Source organism: Oratosquilla oratoria, chromosome 13 (assembly GCF_046742065.1).
Source record: "Oratosquilla oratoria isolate Oo_2021 chromosome 13, ASM4674206v1, whole genome shotgun sequence".
Classification (NCBI taxonomy): domain Eukaryota; kingdom Metazoa; phylum Arthropoda; class Malacostraca; order Stomatopoda; family Squillidae; genus Oratosquilla; species Oratosquilla oratoria.
In genome coordinates, this window is record NC_134789.1 from 36,910,195 (window position 1) to 36,926,286 (window position 16,092).

Here is a 16,092-nt window from a genome sequence, read left to right on the forward strand (position 1 = left end):
TTCCTTCTGACCCGTGTGAGGTATTGATTGCACAGGTTTTGCGCAGTCAGTATTTTAGGAACTTTAGTGATATCTATGAACTAGCCACGCAACATTTCTAATTACATTCATATTAAAGGAAGAAATGTAAAAATAAACATGTTATCATATAGCTCCATACATTTACTCTAGCGATACATACATCGTGCATCTTTTAAGAATGACACAAATAGGTTAGGTTAGGTCAGGTCAGACGCGGTAGATCTCAGGCTGCACCTGAGTAGGCAACATTTGGCGGTAGACCTCACGCTGTAGTAGTACCGTCTTGTATTTCATCACGGTATATTGTTCCAAGCTTGCACCATGAAATCTCCGATCAACAATTTATGATGTCCAGCCACTTCATCTTGCAATAAGATATGGAACAAATTCCACGACTTTTAGCGTGTAGAATCAGTCTTTCATCCCAGTATATTGTCACAACCTTGCATCATGGAATCTCCTACCACCAATATGTCCACCCACTTCATCTTGTAACGGAATCCGATTGGCGCCAATCTCGGGTTATGGTACAAATAGGTTTTGTACACGTAAATGTCGTGTATAATTCGCTTTACTGGTTATATCTTATTGTTTGCCTCTTATTTTTTTTCTTACATTCGATATAAAATTCGTGATTTCTTGCGTTTTCATTTGAAAATTTACTTTCTAAGTTTTGCCTACTACAGTATTCGGTTTACAAGCTACATCTTATTGTACAGTTTTCTTTTTATTTTATTGATTATCTAATGCGATTTACTTATAATTCGATATACATTTTATGTAATACAGCATTTTTATTCATATGTGTCCAAATAGTAACTAATTATAAAAATAAGCATAAAAGTAAACATAATGAACGACTCGGAAAAGATAATTACCATGTACCATCTTGATACCATCCTGCAGATAGGGGAAAGAAAATTCTCAAGAGCTCGTAGAACCTAGACACAGTGTAGTGCTGGATGATGCTAATAATGATAACAGTAATAATCATATCAATATAAATAATAATGATAATAATAATGATGATGATGATGATAATAATAATAATAATAATAATAATAATAATAATAATAATAATAATAATAATAATAATAATAATAATAATAATAATAATAATAATGATAATAATAATAATAATAATAATAATGATGATAATAATAATAATAATGATAATAATAATAATAATGATAATAATAATAATAATAATAATAATAAAATAATAATAATAATGATAATAATGATAACAATGGCGTAGTGTTCCTACATGTATTTGACAGAAATAAACAAAACAACCTGATCGACAGGAATTAAATACAATATCGAGGAACTCATGGTTCAGAAGGAATTATTTGAGATATATTTAACCCCTTTCTTGGCATAGAAATGTTTGGGATAAATTAAATTGTTTGACGAAAAATAAGTAGATAGATAAATGAACAAATAAAAACAAAGCAAGCACACACACATGTATATATATATATATATATATATATATATATATATATATATATATATATATATATATATAATATATATATTATATATATATGTATATACATATATATATGTATATATATATGTATATATACATATATATATATATATATATATATATATATATATATATATATATATATATATATGAAGGAAGGTAATCACTAAAATCTCCTAATTTGAATACAATTGTCTATCGATAGCAAGAAAAGGACGTCTGCGTGTGCGTCTGTGTGTATCGTATACAGTATGTACATGTGTAATTTCTTCTGTCAGCACTTTGAGTGTTGTCGTCGTCCAGTGGCTCGTGCCTTGAGCTCATCCGAGTCCTCTCTCGGTCCAGCGCCGGGCGGATGCCCTGGCCGTTTAAGAAAACCTCCACTCCCCCGATCCTCGAGGTCGCAGCAAAACCGGTCGGGAACTACCGCGACCGAGGACCTCAGAAGGGCTGAAGAGGATCGACCGGAGTCCTGAGAGGGCACCATGGGAGACTCGCCAGACTCCACATGGGCCCCAGAGCAGACTCCGGTTCGGCCGTTCTTCGAGGGATCCGTCGGCGCGGCCCGACCAACTGCGACCAACGGGACATATAAACAAGAAAATACCCGACGAAGTCGAGAAAAAGAAAAGTCATGGCAACCTCTTCCTTCGTTGTGGGCGCCATTTTCCCTCCCACCGCAATATAGATGCGTATCACCACCTCTTGGTCTGCCACCACGACCACCATTCTGCCTCCTGCCAACACACCCACCCCACGTTCTGCTGTGACCGCCGCAAGGAGACTCTATCCACGTGAGCCATTTTCCTTGGACGAGGTGTCTGTCAACATCGTCAGTCTGACCCAAGCCTCCATCGGGTTTGTTGCTCTCGCTGTAGATCTGGTCCGAATCTCACCAGGCTGACCATGGCGTGACACTTAGGTCACGTGACTCCGTGACGTCACGTGGCCGTGGAGGATATCAGACAACACGCGGAATATCAATGGGAGACAGCTTTTGCCCCGCGACTCTTTGGCAAATCTAATCCTGGTGATGACCACAGAAGGATCAAGTTGGAAGCGTCTGTGGACGCAAGGGAATCCACATATACCATTTTTACGCTCCCGCTCCTAAACTCTGGCCGTGGGATGGACACACACACACACACACACACTCACACAAGTACACTCACACACTTGGAACACACCTGGACACTTGGAACAAACTGGACGAAACAATAGTGTGTGCAAAGACCACACACGAATAGAGCAAACTAGACACTGCGAGATACAAAGGCGGGACACACACACACACACACACACACACACACACACACACACACACACACACACACACATATATATATATATATATATATATATATATATATATACAGATATATATATATATATACAGTATATATATATATATATATATATATATATATATATATATATATATATATATGGAAATAAGCACACCGCAAGGATTCGAACCTTTGCCTTAGCCCCTTCGAATGAGGAAGGATAATCACCAAAGCCTTCTAATTTGAATACAATTGTCTGGCGATGACAAGAACAGAATATCTAATAAGACTACCATACCAAAACACACAGTTTAGATAAAATGAGATACGAAGACGGGACACTACGAGCATAGCTACCCTTCCCGCAAAATACAACTAGGTAAATACACACACAAGTGTGTATACTCTCCCCCCAAGCAGTTTCATCCAACTGTAAATGCGCCGCAAAAGGATCGAACCCGTCTCGTTAATCTCTTTACAGTTATTTACAATTTACACATTATTTGCTCTGGCTGCCGCAAAGTAATTTCATTCAACCAAAGGAACCACCTGCGCAGCTGGAGGGTTAAAAGGACATCAGGGGTCATTCATAACCAAATCAATACTCTGACTCTTAGGCATAACGCCGTCCTGATGAAGCACAGCAGCCGGGCATGAGAAGAGTTAATAAAGACTTAATATCAATGGGGATCCTCAAGCGTTATTGGAATAGATTGGCAGCAGTAAGAAAGGGAAAAGGGATCACTCGATGTGGAAGATGCTACCGTGTTCAAACGACAACGCCAAGCTTGTTCGCTTGACTAGCGTGTTGACGTGTCACGCTCCGGGCGGACAACGTCGGATCATTTCTCAGTAGGCAGTTTACACGTGGGCCAATCACAAGTTAGGTAAGCAGAAACAGCTGGGGTCAGAAAACCATGACATTAAGTGGGTATTTTTGATATTCTCACTTACCATTAGCTTATTTTTTGTGGGACATGTTTGAAAGATGTTCTCTTTACTTATTTCATACGTGAATGGCACATGGAATTCGTTTAGATATCACTCCGCTACTGGATGGTAGATTAAAATATGAATAAAATAACTTGTCGACAGTTAGAATAAAAGGAAAATTGTCCACCAGGTACGGGGAATTAATCGAAATTCCTGCCACAGCTATACTGCTACCAGAAGGCTGTCACGGAGACCGTTAGAACAACCTAACGGTTGCCAGAATAATAAAGCCCCACCGTTAGATCCACAGATCTCTGGTTTCTAGTGGGAATGAAGAGGATGATATGACAAGGGGTTTTGTACTTCGGTGCAACGTATCCACAACAATATACATCAATATAGTAAGGTAGTAGTGTAGTATATTGGATTTTTGAGTGTCACACACAATAATTTTGTTGCGAGGCCAGGCTCAACCATTATTTTCGCACAAAAGTGACGACACTAGTAGAGATCCTAAAAATTCTTGCAGAGATTTAGATTACAACAATTTGTTCAGTACATAACATTCTTGAATAATAAATTTCTTCATTTGAAAATTCTGTCATGCAGCTATTGAAGTTCAAATATCTAGTTAAAAGAAAAATAAGTATTGACACATTCCGTAACATACTGAATCAGAGCCTGATGAAGGAGATAACATTTATATACAGCAGCTGTAAAGTTAGGACAGAATGCTCTTACACCCACTGCATATAACCTCAAAATATTCCTGAAATTGAGGCTTTACAACTGTTTGGGCTTGCTTCAGTCACCGTACCCCTCAGTTTGCCATGTGCTCTCCTATTGTTATAACTGTCCCTAGGCATGCATTTTACTATTGCAATAGACTAGGATATTGACAGCACGGTAACATGCAGTCAGTTCTTTAAGGACTGTTTTAGGGCACTTCTACAGACCAGAGCCACACATCATTTGTCTTGGTTAGAATCTGATGTATTATATAGTGGTACCCAAAACATGGATTGGACGAGTTCTGGATGTAAATGATTTCAGGGAAGAGAGTAGGGGATTGTCAGGAAGGGAAATTGAGAGTGAAGGACAAGGTGGCGAGGTAGAAAAGTGTTGAGGATAAAGAAATTGAATAAGGATGAAGAGAAAGAATACCTAGGGAAGCTGAGAGAAAAGTGGGAGGTGGTAAAGAATAGGGGAGAAACAGGAGTAGAAGAAAGTGTGTATTCTAAGGATGAAGTGTACAAAGAAGGTATATGGAATGAGGAAGTTGGGAGGAAACAGGAGAGGCAGTAAATGATGGGAGGAAGACAGTGGGGATTCTGGGGGGGAGGGGCCTGGGAGGGTCATGCCCCCCCCCCCCCCCAGTTTTTCAGCTGGCCCCCAGGTTGGCCCCCCCCCTCCAGTTTTTGCATATCCCATTTTTAAATTATATATATATATACATATACATACACACATACTACTGCAGTACCGACCGCGTCACGGCGTCACACGCAGTGGCGATTCTAGGGGAGGGGGGGGGGAGGGCCATGGTCCCCCCAGTTTTTCAGCTGGCCCTCCCACTTTCATAGTCCTAGAATCTCCACTGGAGGAAGAAGTGAAGGTAGTGGTGGAAGAAGCGATCTTAAGAGGTGAAGTTGCAAGTAAAACTATAGGAGCATATAAAAGGTGCAGGAAGAAGAGAAAAGAAGCAAAGTACAAAGGGAGGGAAACGGGAGAGCAGATGTAAAGTGAGCTAAGAATTTGACAGATAAATTTTGACAAGAATTAGAAGACGTTTTGGAAGGGAGTGAAGTAGTCCTGGCCCGTCTCACGACCCTGACTCACGAGGCCCCAAGGGAATCGCTCGCACCACCCGACCGCTTGAGACACACAAGCTGTTCTTTGAGGAAACGCACGTGCAGTACCCGGTTCCATCTATATTCTATTTCCACTAAGTCACCAGCCTAAGAACGGACCGTTTCGGCTCCCACGATGACCAACCTGCATCTCGGCCGGCTGCGTCAGGACGAACAACGGTTCTTTGTGGAATACACATGCAGCACTAGCCATAAATTCCATCGTGGTTAGATCAACGGCCTGGGAACGTATTGCGTCTAGTTTCCCAGGTATCGACACTTTGCCCTAACGCCAATTAAGAGCATGAGTCATGACATGATCCGGGTATATAAGTTGGACGGAATCGCCGAAGAGACAGACTGCCTTGGGACACAACTTGAAACCCCGTCTCCCCACCCCCACAGACACATCTCGCACCTAGAGCGACCCATATTACCATTGGCGCCCAGCTTCACTTCTAAATAAAAACCCTATTCACCTACACCCCAAGTGTTTGCCTTCCAGCCAACAATCCTGACAAAGTGAAAAGAGCGAGGGGGTGAATCAGGTTGAGAGATAAAAAAAGGTGCGCACAAACAGATATTAATGGAGGTAAAGGTGGTAAGAGGAAGATGGGTAGAGTATTTCTGAGGGTAGGGATGGATTGATTGTCGCAGTGGGAGATATAAGGAAAATGACTGATGGGAGAAGGAAATGATAGTGCTACAGGAAAGAACGAGATACTAAGAGCATTGAAAATGATGGAAGCTAACAAGACACCTGGATTAGGTACGTGTAACACTGAGTGTCTGATGAAGGGAGGAAAAGGTATAGTAGACTAACTAGTGGGGTTTAATGTGTGCCTACATGAGGGGAATGTGCCAGAGGACTAGGGGGATTCTTGTATAGTTCCACTTTCATAGGAATAGGCTCTGGTTGGGATCATAAATGACTTGGAGAAGAGATATTGAGTTGTTGTTCTTTGGGTACTATTAGAAGGAGAACAGAGGAAATAATTGGGGAAAATCAATGTGGACTTAAGAAAGATGAGTTAAGGAAACAAGTAAATGTTTTTGGGGAATGAAAAATGTCAAGAGAAATAGGTATCTGGGGATCAACACAAAGATAAGACTGTATGAAATGGTGATTGTGCCTGCAAAACTGCTTGGGGCAAACTTGGAATTTAAGGGAGGCAGAAAGGAGTTTAAATGCATTTAACATGAAGTGTTGAAGAAATATGAGGGAGTTACAAGGACGGAGAGTGAGAAATGAGTTGAGGCAGAATGCAGGGGTGGAAAGGGGGCTGGCAGATATGGTTGATTAAAGAATACTGGGATAGCTTAGGGATATGGAAAGTACGAGTGAAGAAAGACTAGCAAGAAAAGTGTAGAAGAGAGAGGTGGATGGAGTGAATTTGAGGGGAAGTCCAAGAAAGGGATGGATGGATTGGATGAAAGGGGCCCCAAGGTAAAAAGGGAATCTCTACTGAGCAGAGAAGGGAGAGAGCAAGAGTTAGGTGTGCGTGGAGTGCGTTTGTGAATGGATGATAAATCAATGTGGCCCAAAGGGGTTTAATCGTGTCTGGTCTGTACATGTCACGAATAGATGAAAAAGGGGGAGTGTGATCATAAAATGAAACAGGGATACACAAGCTTTGGCAGCCAGTTCCTACTGTGGAGATGCTGTGTCTTGTAGCATTACTTCTAACTGGGGCAAGGGGAAGGGTTGGGCCTTCATCAACAACGAACTTAGATCCAAAGGAAAACAAATGGGTGTTGGGTGGATGTGGGATGAGTAAAGGGTGGGTGCATACCTTGGCTGGCCACCTCTCTTATAATGGGGAAAGGAACAATAGACAATATTGTGCATTACTGTAGCAGGTTACTATCAGTGGGTGGGGGTAACAGATGCATTCCCAATCTCTGCATTGGATCTATCGCTGATGTCATTTGGTAAGGAAACACTTGTGTGTGTCTATACGCTTATTGTACCAATCATTCTGCGATTCTATTAAGCTGAAGAGTTGTAGTGTCAAAGTAATTTTGATCAACCCTTGAGTGACTCTGTTACTTGATCCAAGAGTTTTCTTCCATATTCCATCTGTAATTAATTTGTATATATTCTTGTACTATTTTTTTTTCTCCTAATTAAGGAGCAGATGATTTGTATGTATGTATGCACCAGTTCTTCTTGTCAGATGGATACCTATTCAAAACATGCCTCAACCCCTCACAGGAAAAAAATTACAAAATGGGATCTAGTCTTCATGCTCCACCCCTTTCAGTCTCCTTTTGTGACATGCATGGGAACACAATTGCAATATTTTCATCTATCCACCATGGTACCATGAGAGATTGTGGTCATAAAGGCTTGTGCTTTCTCTTATCCATTCTTCAGATAAGTCCACACCAGATTTCTAGAAAATTGTTTATCTCTTCTCATGCACCACCTTTTTACACTGTAGTCTGATCTTAAAGTTCAGTGAAGTGTTGCATAAGGTGGACATTAATTACCAATTAATAAAATAAAAGGTTAAGAAGTCAAACAATGGGTCACAGTTAAGTTAATTTATACAAAAATATATACAAATCTATTGTACAATTTCACATACTGTCAGCATAATGTTTAGAATAAAATAAAAACATCTTTTAATTCTTTATGTTATACAAAAGATCATATATGCACATACATACATACCAAAGGGCCTTTTCTAGCCTAAAAGGGGAACATGCCCTTGAGTACAAAAAAGAAACTGGGAAGGAGTGGACAGCTTTGCAAAATGATTGGGTAGTAAATTTTCTGACAGCTATAAAAAAAAAAGAAGCCTTAAATATCAGTACAACAGAAGATGGTTTAGAACTGGTCACTGTTTAAATATCTTGGAGCAGATGTAATAGCAGGCCGGGTATGTAAAGGGAAATGTGGCACTGAGTAGTGGGCACAAGAAAGTCACCAAGGGCACTGAAGAAGTGTGAGGGTAAGAAAATATTAAATATAACAAAAGTTTGTATGGTTAATAGTACTGTACACATATCTTATATCTGCTACTACATGAAAATGACTTGTAAAGTGTGGCATCAGTTCCCTGAATTGTGATGATGGTGATGATAATGATGATATGGTTTAACATCACAAACACCCCCCTATCGGGAGGCTAGGACAGTGCCCCTAACAGAGGACTTGGTACATTGGAATTTAATGAATTATGCCCTTAGTTCTACTTTGCTGGTGGCAGGGTTCAAACTGCCATCCCCTTGACCTTTGCCACATGTAACATCACTCTAACCCACTCAGCCAGTAATGGTGATGATGTACTAAACTAGTCCTATGAACTCTATACAATATTGCATAGTATTTCAGCAAGAAAATATGGAAGAAACTCCAAAAAGGGGTGGAAGAAATTGAAGGGGGTGATGAGATGTACATGGGCTGAGGGTGGTAGTGAGTTGGAGGTAGGTCAAAGGAGGAACACAGGAGGAAGTGGACAGTTTTAAGTATTTGAAGGCACATGTAGCAGGGAATGGAGAAGTGGTGGTGGGGGTAAACTGCAGAATACAGGAAGCAAATAAAGGTCTTTTGGGAATGAAAAATGTCATGTGAAATAGGTATCTGGGGATAGACACAAAGAGAGGAAAAAACAAAGGGGTAATTGTGCCTATGACACTGTATAAGGCAGAGCCAAGTAATGTAAGGGAGGCAGAAATATGAGATTTAAATGTGTTTGAGATGAAGTGCTGAGGGACCATTGCCTGCATGTGATGTTCCATGTGTCTAAACCATCCCAATAATAATCTTTCATCAGCCCTACCTGCCATTTCCTTTTCCACTCCTACTCTCCTCATTTCTCACTCTATCCAGCCTAGTAACCCCTATCATACTTCTCAGACATTTTTATCTCAAACACATTTGAATTTTTCTTATCTCTCTTGAGTTCAAAGTCTCTGCCCCATACAATGACGTCAGCACAATCTTCCCTTCATACAATCTCCTCTTAGCATCCATTCCCAGTTGCTTATTTCTCATAACACTTTTCAATCCCTCAAGGCACTTACTTGCTTCTCTCAATCTACAATTTACCTCCACCTCCTTTCCTGCCACATTCGACCTCAAATACCTAAAACTATCCACTTCCTCCAGCCTCTCTCCTTTTAGATTTACTTCCAACTCACTGCCATCCTTTACCCATGTACATCTCATCACTTTGCTTTTACCCACATTTACCTACAACTTTCTCCTATCACGTAACTTTCCGTATTCTGTCACTGAGTCCTTTAATCCCTTCTCCGACCCTGCCACAAGGGCAGTGTTAGCAACAAACAACAACTGGCTCACCTCCCACTTTTCTCCATTTTCTTTAATAATCTTCAGTCCCCTGCCCATTACCCTTGCCTTAGCTTCCTGCACCACCCCATCCATGTACAAATTGAACAGTCATGGTGACAGTCAAGAGTAGTCAAGAGTTTTTATGAGAGTAGTAGAGCCTGTGTTAGAATGTGAAATGGAGAGATGTGAGTGGTTTGAGGTAAAGATGGGATTGCATCAAGGCTGCGTCATGTTGCCAGTATACAAATACATACATATACCAAAGGTTTTTCTCCCACTTACATGGGAGGTAGCCAAAAGACAAGGCATAGAAACCACTCCCACCCATTCCATCCCCTACATACACCACTCCCCTCTACCCTCCCTCTTATTTTGGCACCTCCTGGATGGCAGGTCATCCCTGCATCTTGTCCACTGCCCTGGGTCAGAAGCGTGTTACAAATAAAAACAGTTAATCATAAACTAAATACCAAGGTCAAAATCTTCATCATCAAGTTCAGGCGAGTCCGTGACAAATCTAGGTCGACCATTCAGGGCATGGGAAGACACATTTTGGGGGGAAGAAAACACTGGACGTTTGCAAGACAACACAAATCGATGTGTCTTGGGTTTCTGACTTTCTGGTATCGTTGTAGATATTTTCTGTTTAATAACACCATTTGTATCAACTGCCTTTGGTGATTCAGAAACAGATGATTCTTTTGAAATCAACTCTAAATTTTGGGAGGGTACAACAGATGTTTCAGTGTTATTATGTTCAATTTTTTTACTCTTTTCAAAACCATTTGAAGATGACATGAAGTTCTTCCTAAATTTAGTTAATGATTTCAATTCAGGTTTTTCTTTTCTGTTAGCCTCATCAGGATTTTTTTCTGTATTGTTTTGCATCTGTTTACTACATTCCTGAATGTCATCGCCAAACAGATCTTGAGAATCCGTTACATTTCTGTCACATGACCCAGGACTATGTCTCTCTTCTGATTCCCTCATAGGCCCTTCAGTTTCATTTTCTCTTACACATCTACTTGGTGTAGCAACACAATTGTTCTCATACGTATCTTCTGTTTTAGCAAACTTTCTGAGAGCATTCAAAGTTTTGGGAGAAATCTTTTTACTTGATGCAGGTGTACATGTACTTGATGTAGGTGTACATGTACTTGATACAGGTGTACATGCTGACTTAGTACTATCTACATTAGTAATCTGGTTGGTGGCAAAGCTGCTTGATTTTTTAATTTTGTTATTCCCCGTTTGGCTGACAAGAGAAGAATCAATACCTAAACTAGTCCTATGTGCTGTTCCACAGCCTGCTATATCTCCTAGATCTTCAAGAACATCACATTCATTTACTGCTTTGTCTTCCTTTGGAAAAGTTACGGAGTTACCAGAAAATTCATGCTTTATCCCTAACCTCATAATAGTTTGTGACAATGGTTTTCTTTCTGAATGTGAAGCAAGAATCTTATTTGTTTCTATGCTTTTATGTGACTTCAATGTATTCTGGCTATCTTCCTCAAAATCCTCAAGTTCTTCTAAAAGACTGTTGCCACTTTTTTCAATGTGTAACTGAGAAATAGATTGTGAAGCTGAGATGCTTGCACTAATACCCACTTCACTTTTTTTCAATCTTTTATTTGTGGAGGATTTAGATGCCCGAATATTTCCGTTACATTTATCTTGTGTTTTCTTTTTCGTCCCAGTTTCATTTTTCTTATTCCTTCCACTATTATGGCCAGATTCAAAATCAAAGGCATCATCCAATTCTTCCACAAAAACTCTTTTTCTCTGTTTCTTTTCTGTTCTGTGAAGATCAGTTTGAGTCGGAACATGCTCCTCGCTATCCAAAGACACGGCCTCAACAACATTTACACAAGTCTGAAGATCTCCACTATTTTTCTGTTGTGTGGTGCTAGACCATCTGTGGTTTCTTCCCTTTGTACTCACTTCTTTACTGTTCCAATTAGGTGTACTATTGTTAGACGAGTTTTTATGTAAACTTTCTTCTTCATCAAGTCTCATTATTTCTTCCTTTAAGATATCACCAAGACCCAGTTTCTCAAGCACAACTTGAGCTGCAAAAAGGAATTTTTTTTACTTTTTATCATTCTGTTAAAAAACATTCATACAGCTTGCCTCTTGCATACCTCAAAATAGCAATATAGAAATTAAAATATAACAAGTAACTTATATCAGCAACCTTGGTGTCTGTACTCCTCTCTTGGTACTCTTGGAAAGGCAGTGTGGAGTGGATTGATGCCAGCAATAAGAGATGCACCACACATTGAAGCCTCCATCAATGTCACAGCAACAACAGCATCTACAGTCTTCACCTCTGTATGCATTAGTAGACGAGCATGACCTTGACTTAACCGAACCAGGCTTTCCAGTAGTCTGCAATTTGATATTTGAATTTTCCAATACATTCATCTATACCTTCAAAAATTTATCATCATCAGCATACACATGTATCAAAGGCTTTTCCCCCCTTAAAAGAGAGATGGTCAAGTATTTTATATATATATATATATATATATATCTGTACAGGATTACTGTTGAACCTTAGATAATGAATACCCTATTTAATGAACAAATCAGATAATAAACAAGTTTTGTGAACAATTTTTCTTTCTGTTAATGAATGATACTTCAGGGTACAAACATATGCATATGCCTGTACACACTACTCTTCTAATGAAAACTATTTAACAAAGTAGCAATTCAGTCCTTACTGGAGATTTTAATTGTGGTGAGGTCAACTGGGAGGAATGGGAGGCAAGTTAAAAAGCAAATTCCTGGGGAAATACCCTGATAAGTATAGCAATGGAGAACACAATGACCCAATGGGTAAGGAAAGTGACCTGGGTATAAGATGACATTACCACAAGATCAGATCTACTACTAACCAAAGAGCCTGACATCATCAGCTCCTTGAACTTTGCCCCATTGGAAAGTGTGACCATGTAACAATTGAATTTCAGCTGAAGATTAAGGAAATAGAGCCAGGGAATGAATCGCACAGGCAAGGGCGACTCAAGTTTGGGTAGGCAGATTACTTAGAATTATCATCACAGAAACATGACAGTAGTTATCAGTATGTGTGGGGAGTTTTACAGTACCTCTGCTCCCATAAGATCAGCACAGTGACTGTGCTAAACCTTGGAATCTTCTTACTACCCACCTGATAGTAGTTCTGGCCTGGTTACCATTATCAGTCTGTCTTTGTAGCTGGTAGTAGCGAGCAAGGATAACATTGGCTTGAGGTGTCATCTTTGGATGGAAAGAACGGATATGTAGGAAATATGCTTGAAGTTGCTCTAGGTTCCAGGAATTGTTTGAAGTTGCATTTTCCTCCAGTGGGTCTTTGCCCTCTAAAATATAGGTTGATACAATTCTGAAAAATAAAAGTATAATATACATATAATACATACATATACCAAGGCTTTTTCCCCCTTACAAGGGAGGTAGCCAAAAAAGAAAAGCCATAAAATCATTCCCACCCATTCCATCCCTGAAAACACTCCACACCCCTCCACCCTCCCTTATCTTAGCACCTCCTGGATGATGGGTCATCCCTGCACCTTGTCCACTGCCCTGGGTCAGAAGCAGTGTCGCAAGACACAGCACATCCACAGCAAGGCCGCTTCATTAAATCGGCGACCCCCCCCCCACAAGTTCAAATCTTAATTCATTAGCTTTACAACTACATCTTTTTCCAATATCTTATTCATTTTTTTTCTTTATTTTATTCTTATTCTAATATGTGTACCTATGTTTTTCTTTCCCTCTTATTAGGAGGGTAGCTGAGTCAAAACATGTCTGAATCCTTGTGGGAGAAAAATACAGAAAATGCCACCTCATAAGGAAAGAATTGTTAAGATAGCAAGGTACAACACCTGGCAGCTGAAGCTAGTTTACCATGGCTGCTTCATTACATGGCAAACCCCTCATCCACTCAAGAATACACAACAGACAAGAAGAAATCCATTTGGGCCGCCATGTCAACTTATCGTTTATTTACACTCTCCACTCACACTCATCTCTTGCCGTTCGACAGACATTCTCTTTGCACCCAAGGCCTTTATTCTATTCTATCTATTACACGTTCAATCTTACCCTCAAGTTCACTCTATCCACCTCTGCCTTCCATACTCTTTTTGCTAATCTTTCTTCACTTTTCGATATCTCCATTTCATGAAAAAATGTACTTTTCACTCATATTTTTAGTAATTTTCCTTCTCACATTCTTTCTTAACACATACTCAGTCAAAAAAATTTGATACTTTTACCATGTATAAAAGCTTTACATTTATATATGTACATACATTTTCATGAAAGTGGCAGTTGCCGACAAGACTGACGAGTTAAACACAATATGAGGACAGAGCCTTTATTTGTACAACGTTTCGCGTATTACAGCTTTTTCAAGTACTTGAAAAAGCTGTAATAAGCGAAACGTCGTACAAATAAAGGCCCCGTCCTCATATGGTGTTTAACTTGTCAATGTACATACATCCAAAAGCTTTTTCTCCCTTACAAGGAGGGTAGCCAAAAAAACAAAGGCATAAAATCCACTCCCACCCATTCCATCCCCACATACTCCACTCCCTCCCTCTTATCTTGGCTCCTCCTGGATGATGGGTCATCCCTGCATCTTGCCCATTGCCCTGGATAAGAAACAGTGTGGCAAGACACGGCACATCCACAGCAAGGCCACTTCATTAAATCGGCGACCTCCCTCTTCGTCCCCTCATGCAGAAATGGAGAAGACAAGGAGAAATCCCTTTGGGGTGTGTCAGTTTATTTTGCACACATTATCCCCCATCCCCCACCCAGTCCCTTTCATGCATCACAGCATCATCAATACACAACCATTCTCCATTCACCCTTATCTTCCGTCTTCTGTCCTACCTCAACAGACATTCCCCTCTTTCCCAATGCCCCTTTTACTCCATCCATCTATCTCATCTTTGGGTTACCCCCTCATGTTCACTTCTTCTACCTCTGAGACTTCCACACAAGTACCACACAATACATTCACAAAAAACATTCCCATTCAGATCACTAAACAAATTATTAAAGACAGACCATTAAATTCAATACTCCACCCTGACATCAGCCCCCACACAAAACAATATTAGCACACAATAAGCCTACATACATACATATACCAGAGGCTTTCCCACCCCCTTACATGGGAGGTAGCCAAAAAGCAAGGGCATAGAAACCACTCCATCCCCTACATACTCCACTCCCCTGTACCCTCTTCCCTCCCTCTTATCGTGGCACCTCCTGGATGATGGGTCATCTCTGCATCTTTTCCACTGCCCTGGGTCAGAAGCAGTGTTGCAAGACAGGCCTACCTACAAAATAAAATTCCCCAAGATGGAACTACCATAAAGAGGACACTGAACAGCTTATCCTACCCTATACTAACAATCCCTAGACAACAACACAGTATTTCTTCCTTGAGTGACTTATAGGTCTGCCTGGTGGCTGTTGCCAGCTACCTTGAAGCTGTGGGTCTCATACAAGAAAGACCTGGGGCAGTGGATTGAGTGACTGGTCATAGCAGAGATCTCGTTTTCCTGTTTAAACCATGCAAAACTTGCACCTCACTTTTCCAGCACTACTATTAGTTCATTCCCAATCCACTCCTCTCATGGAACAGGCTGTTGTTTGTTGACAAAAGCAAAATGCAAGTAAATATAAAAGCAGTTCATACAGGAAGCAAAGCAAGTGAGAGTAAATTTCTTTTTTTACAACTTTATTACCTGTCCCAGTCTGGATTCTTTGTGTCAAGCATAACAAGAATGAGGTCAAATCTAGAGAGAAGGGGAGAGGCCAATGCTACGTTGACTGTCAGGGATTCTTCAGGGTCATACTGCCCCTTGGGATTTGTGGCTGCAAGAATGGTACATCTGGTATTTAGTTTACACACCAGTCCTGCCTTAAAAAAATGCAAGAAAATGTTAGCATCAAATCTTGTAAATATAGCAATGCTTCTTAATACAAATATATACCAGTGCATAGTACTTGAAGTAAATACTGTCAATCTCACCTTTGCTACACTAATTGTCTGCTGTTCCATGGCTTCATGGATAGCAGCTCTATCAGCTTCCTTTACACTGCTGAACTCGTCTATACAGCAAACACCACCATCTGCCAGTACCTTGAGGAAACAGTTACACACATAAAATTAAAATA

The 16,092-nt window shown here is 40.2% G+C and overlaps 1 protein-coding gene across 4 annotated transcripts in view; it reads right to left on the reverse strand.

Moving 5' to 3' along the window:
• Window positions 1-8,037: 8,037 nt before the first annotated feature.
• The window catches only part of LOC143032381 (uncharacterized), a 28,946-nt gene continuing 20,891 nt past the window's right edge, over window positions 8,038-16,092 (reverse strand). For all 4 annotated transcript variants that reach the window (XM_076197053.1, XM_076197052.1, XM_076197054.1 and 1 more), the window contains 5 exons: window positions 15,947-16,057; window positions 15,660-15,835; window positions 13,067-13,279; window positions 12,086-12,279; window positions 8,038-11,960 (listed from right to left, as the gene is read on the reverse strand). In XM_076197053.1, coding sequence (XP_076053168.1) covers window positions 10,351-11,960; window positions 12,086-12,279; window positions 13,067-13,279; window positions 15,660-15,835; window positions 15,947-16,057 — 2,304 coding nt within the window. In that variant the 3' untranslated portion in view covers window positions 8,038-10,350. The remainder of the gene's footprint in view (window positions 11,961-12,085; window positions 12,280-13,066; window positions 13,280-15,659; window positions 15,836-15,946; window positions 16,058-16,092) is intronic.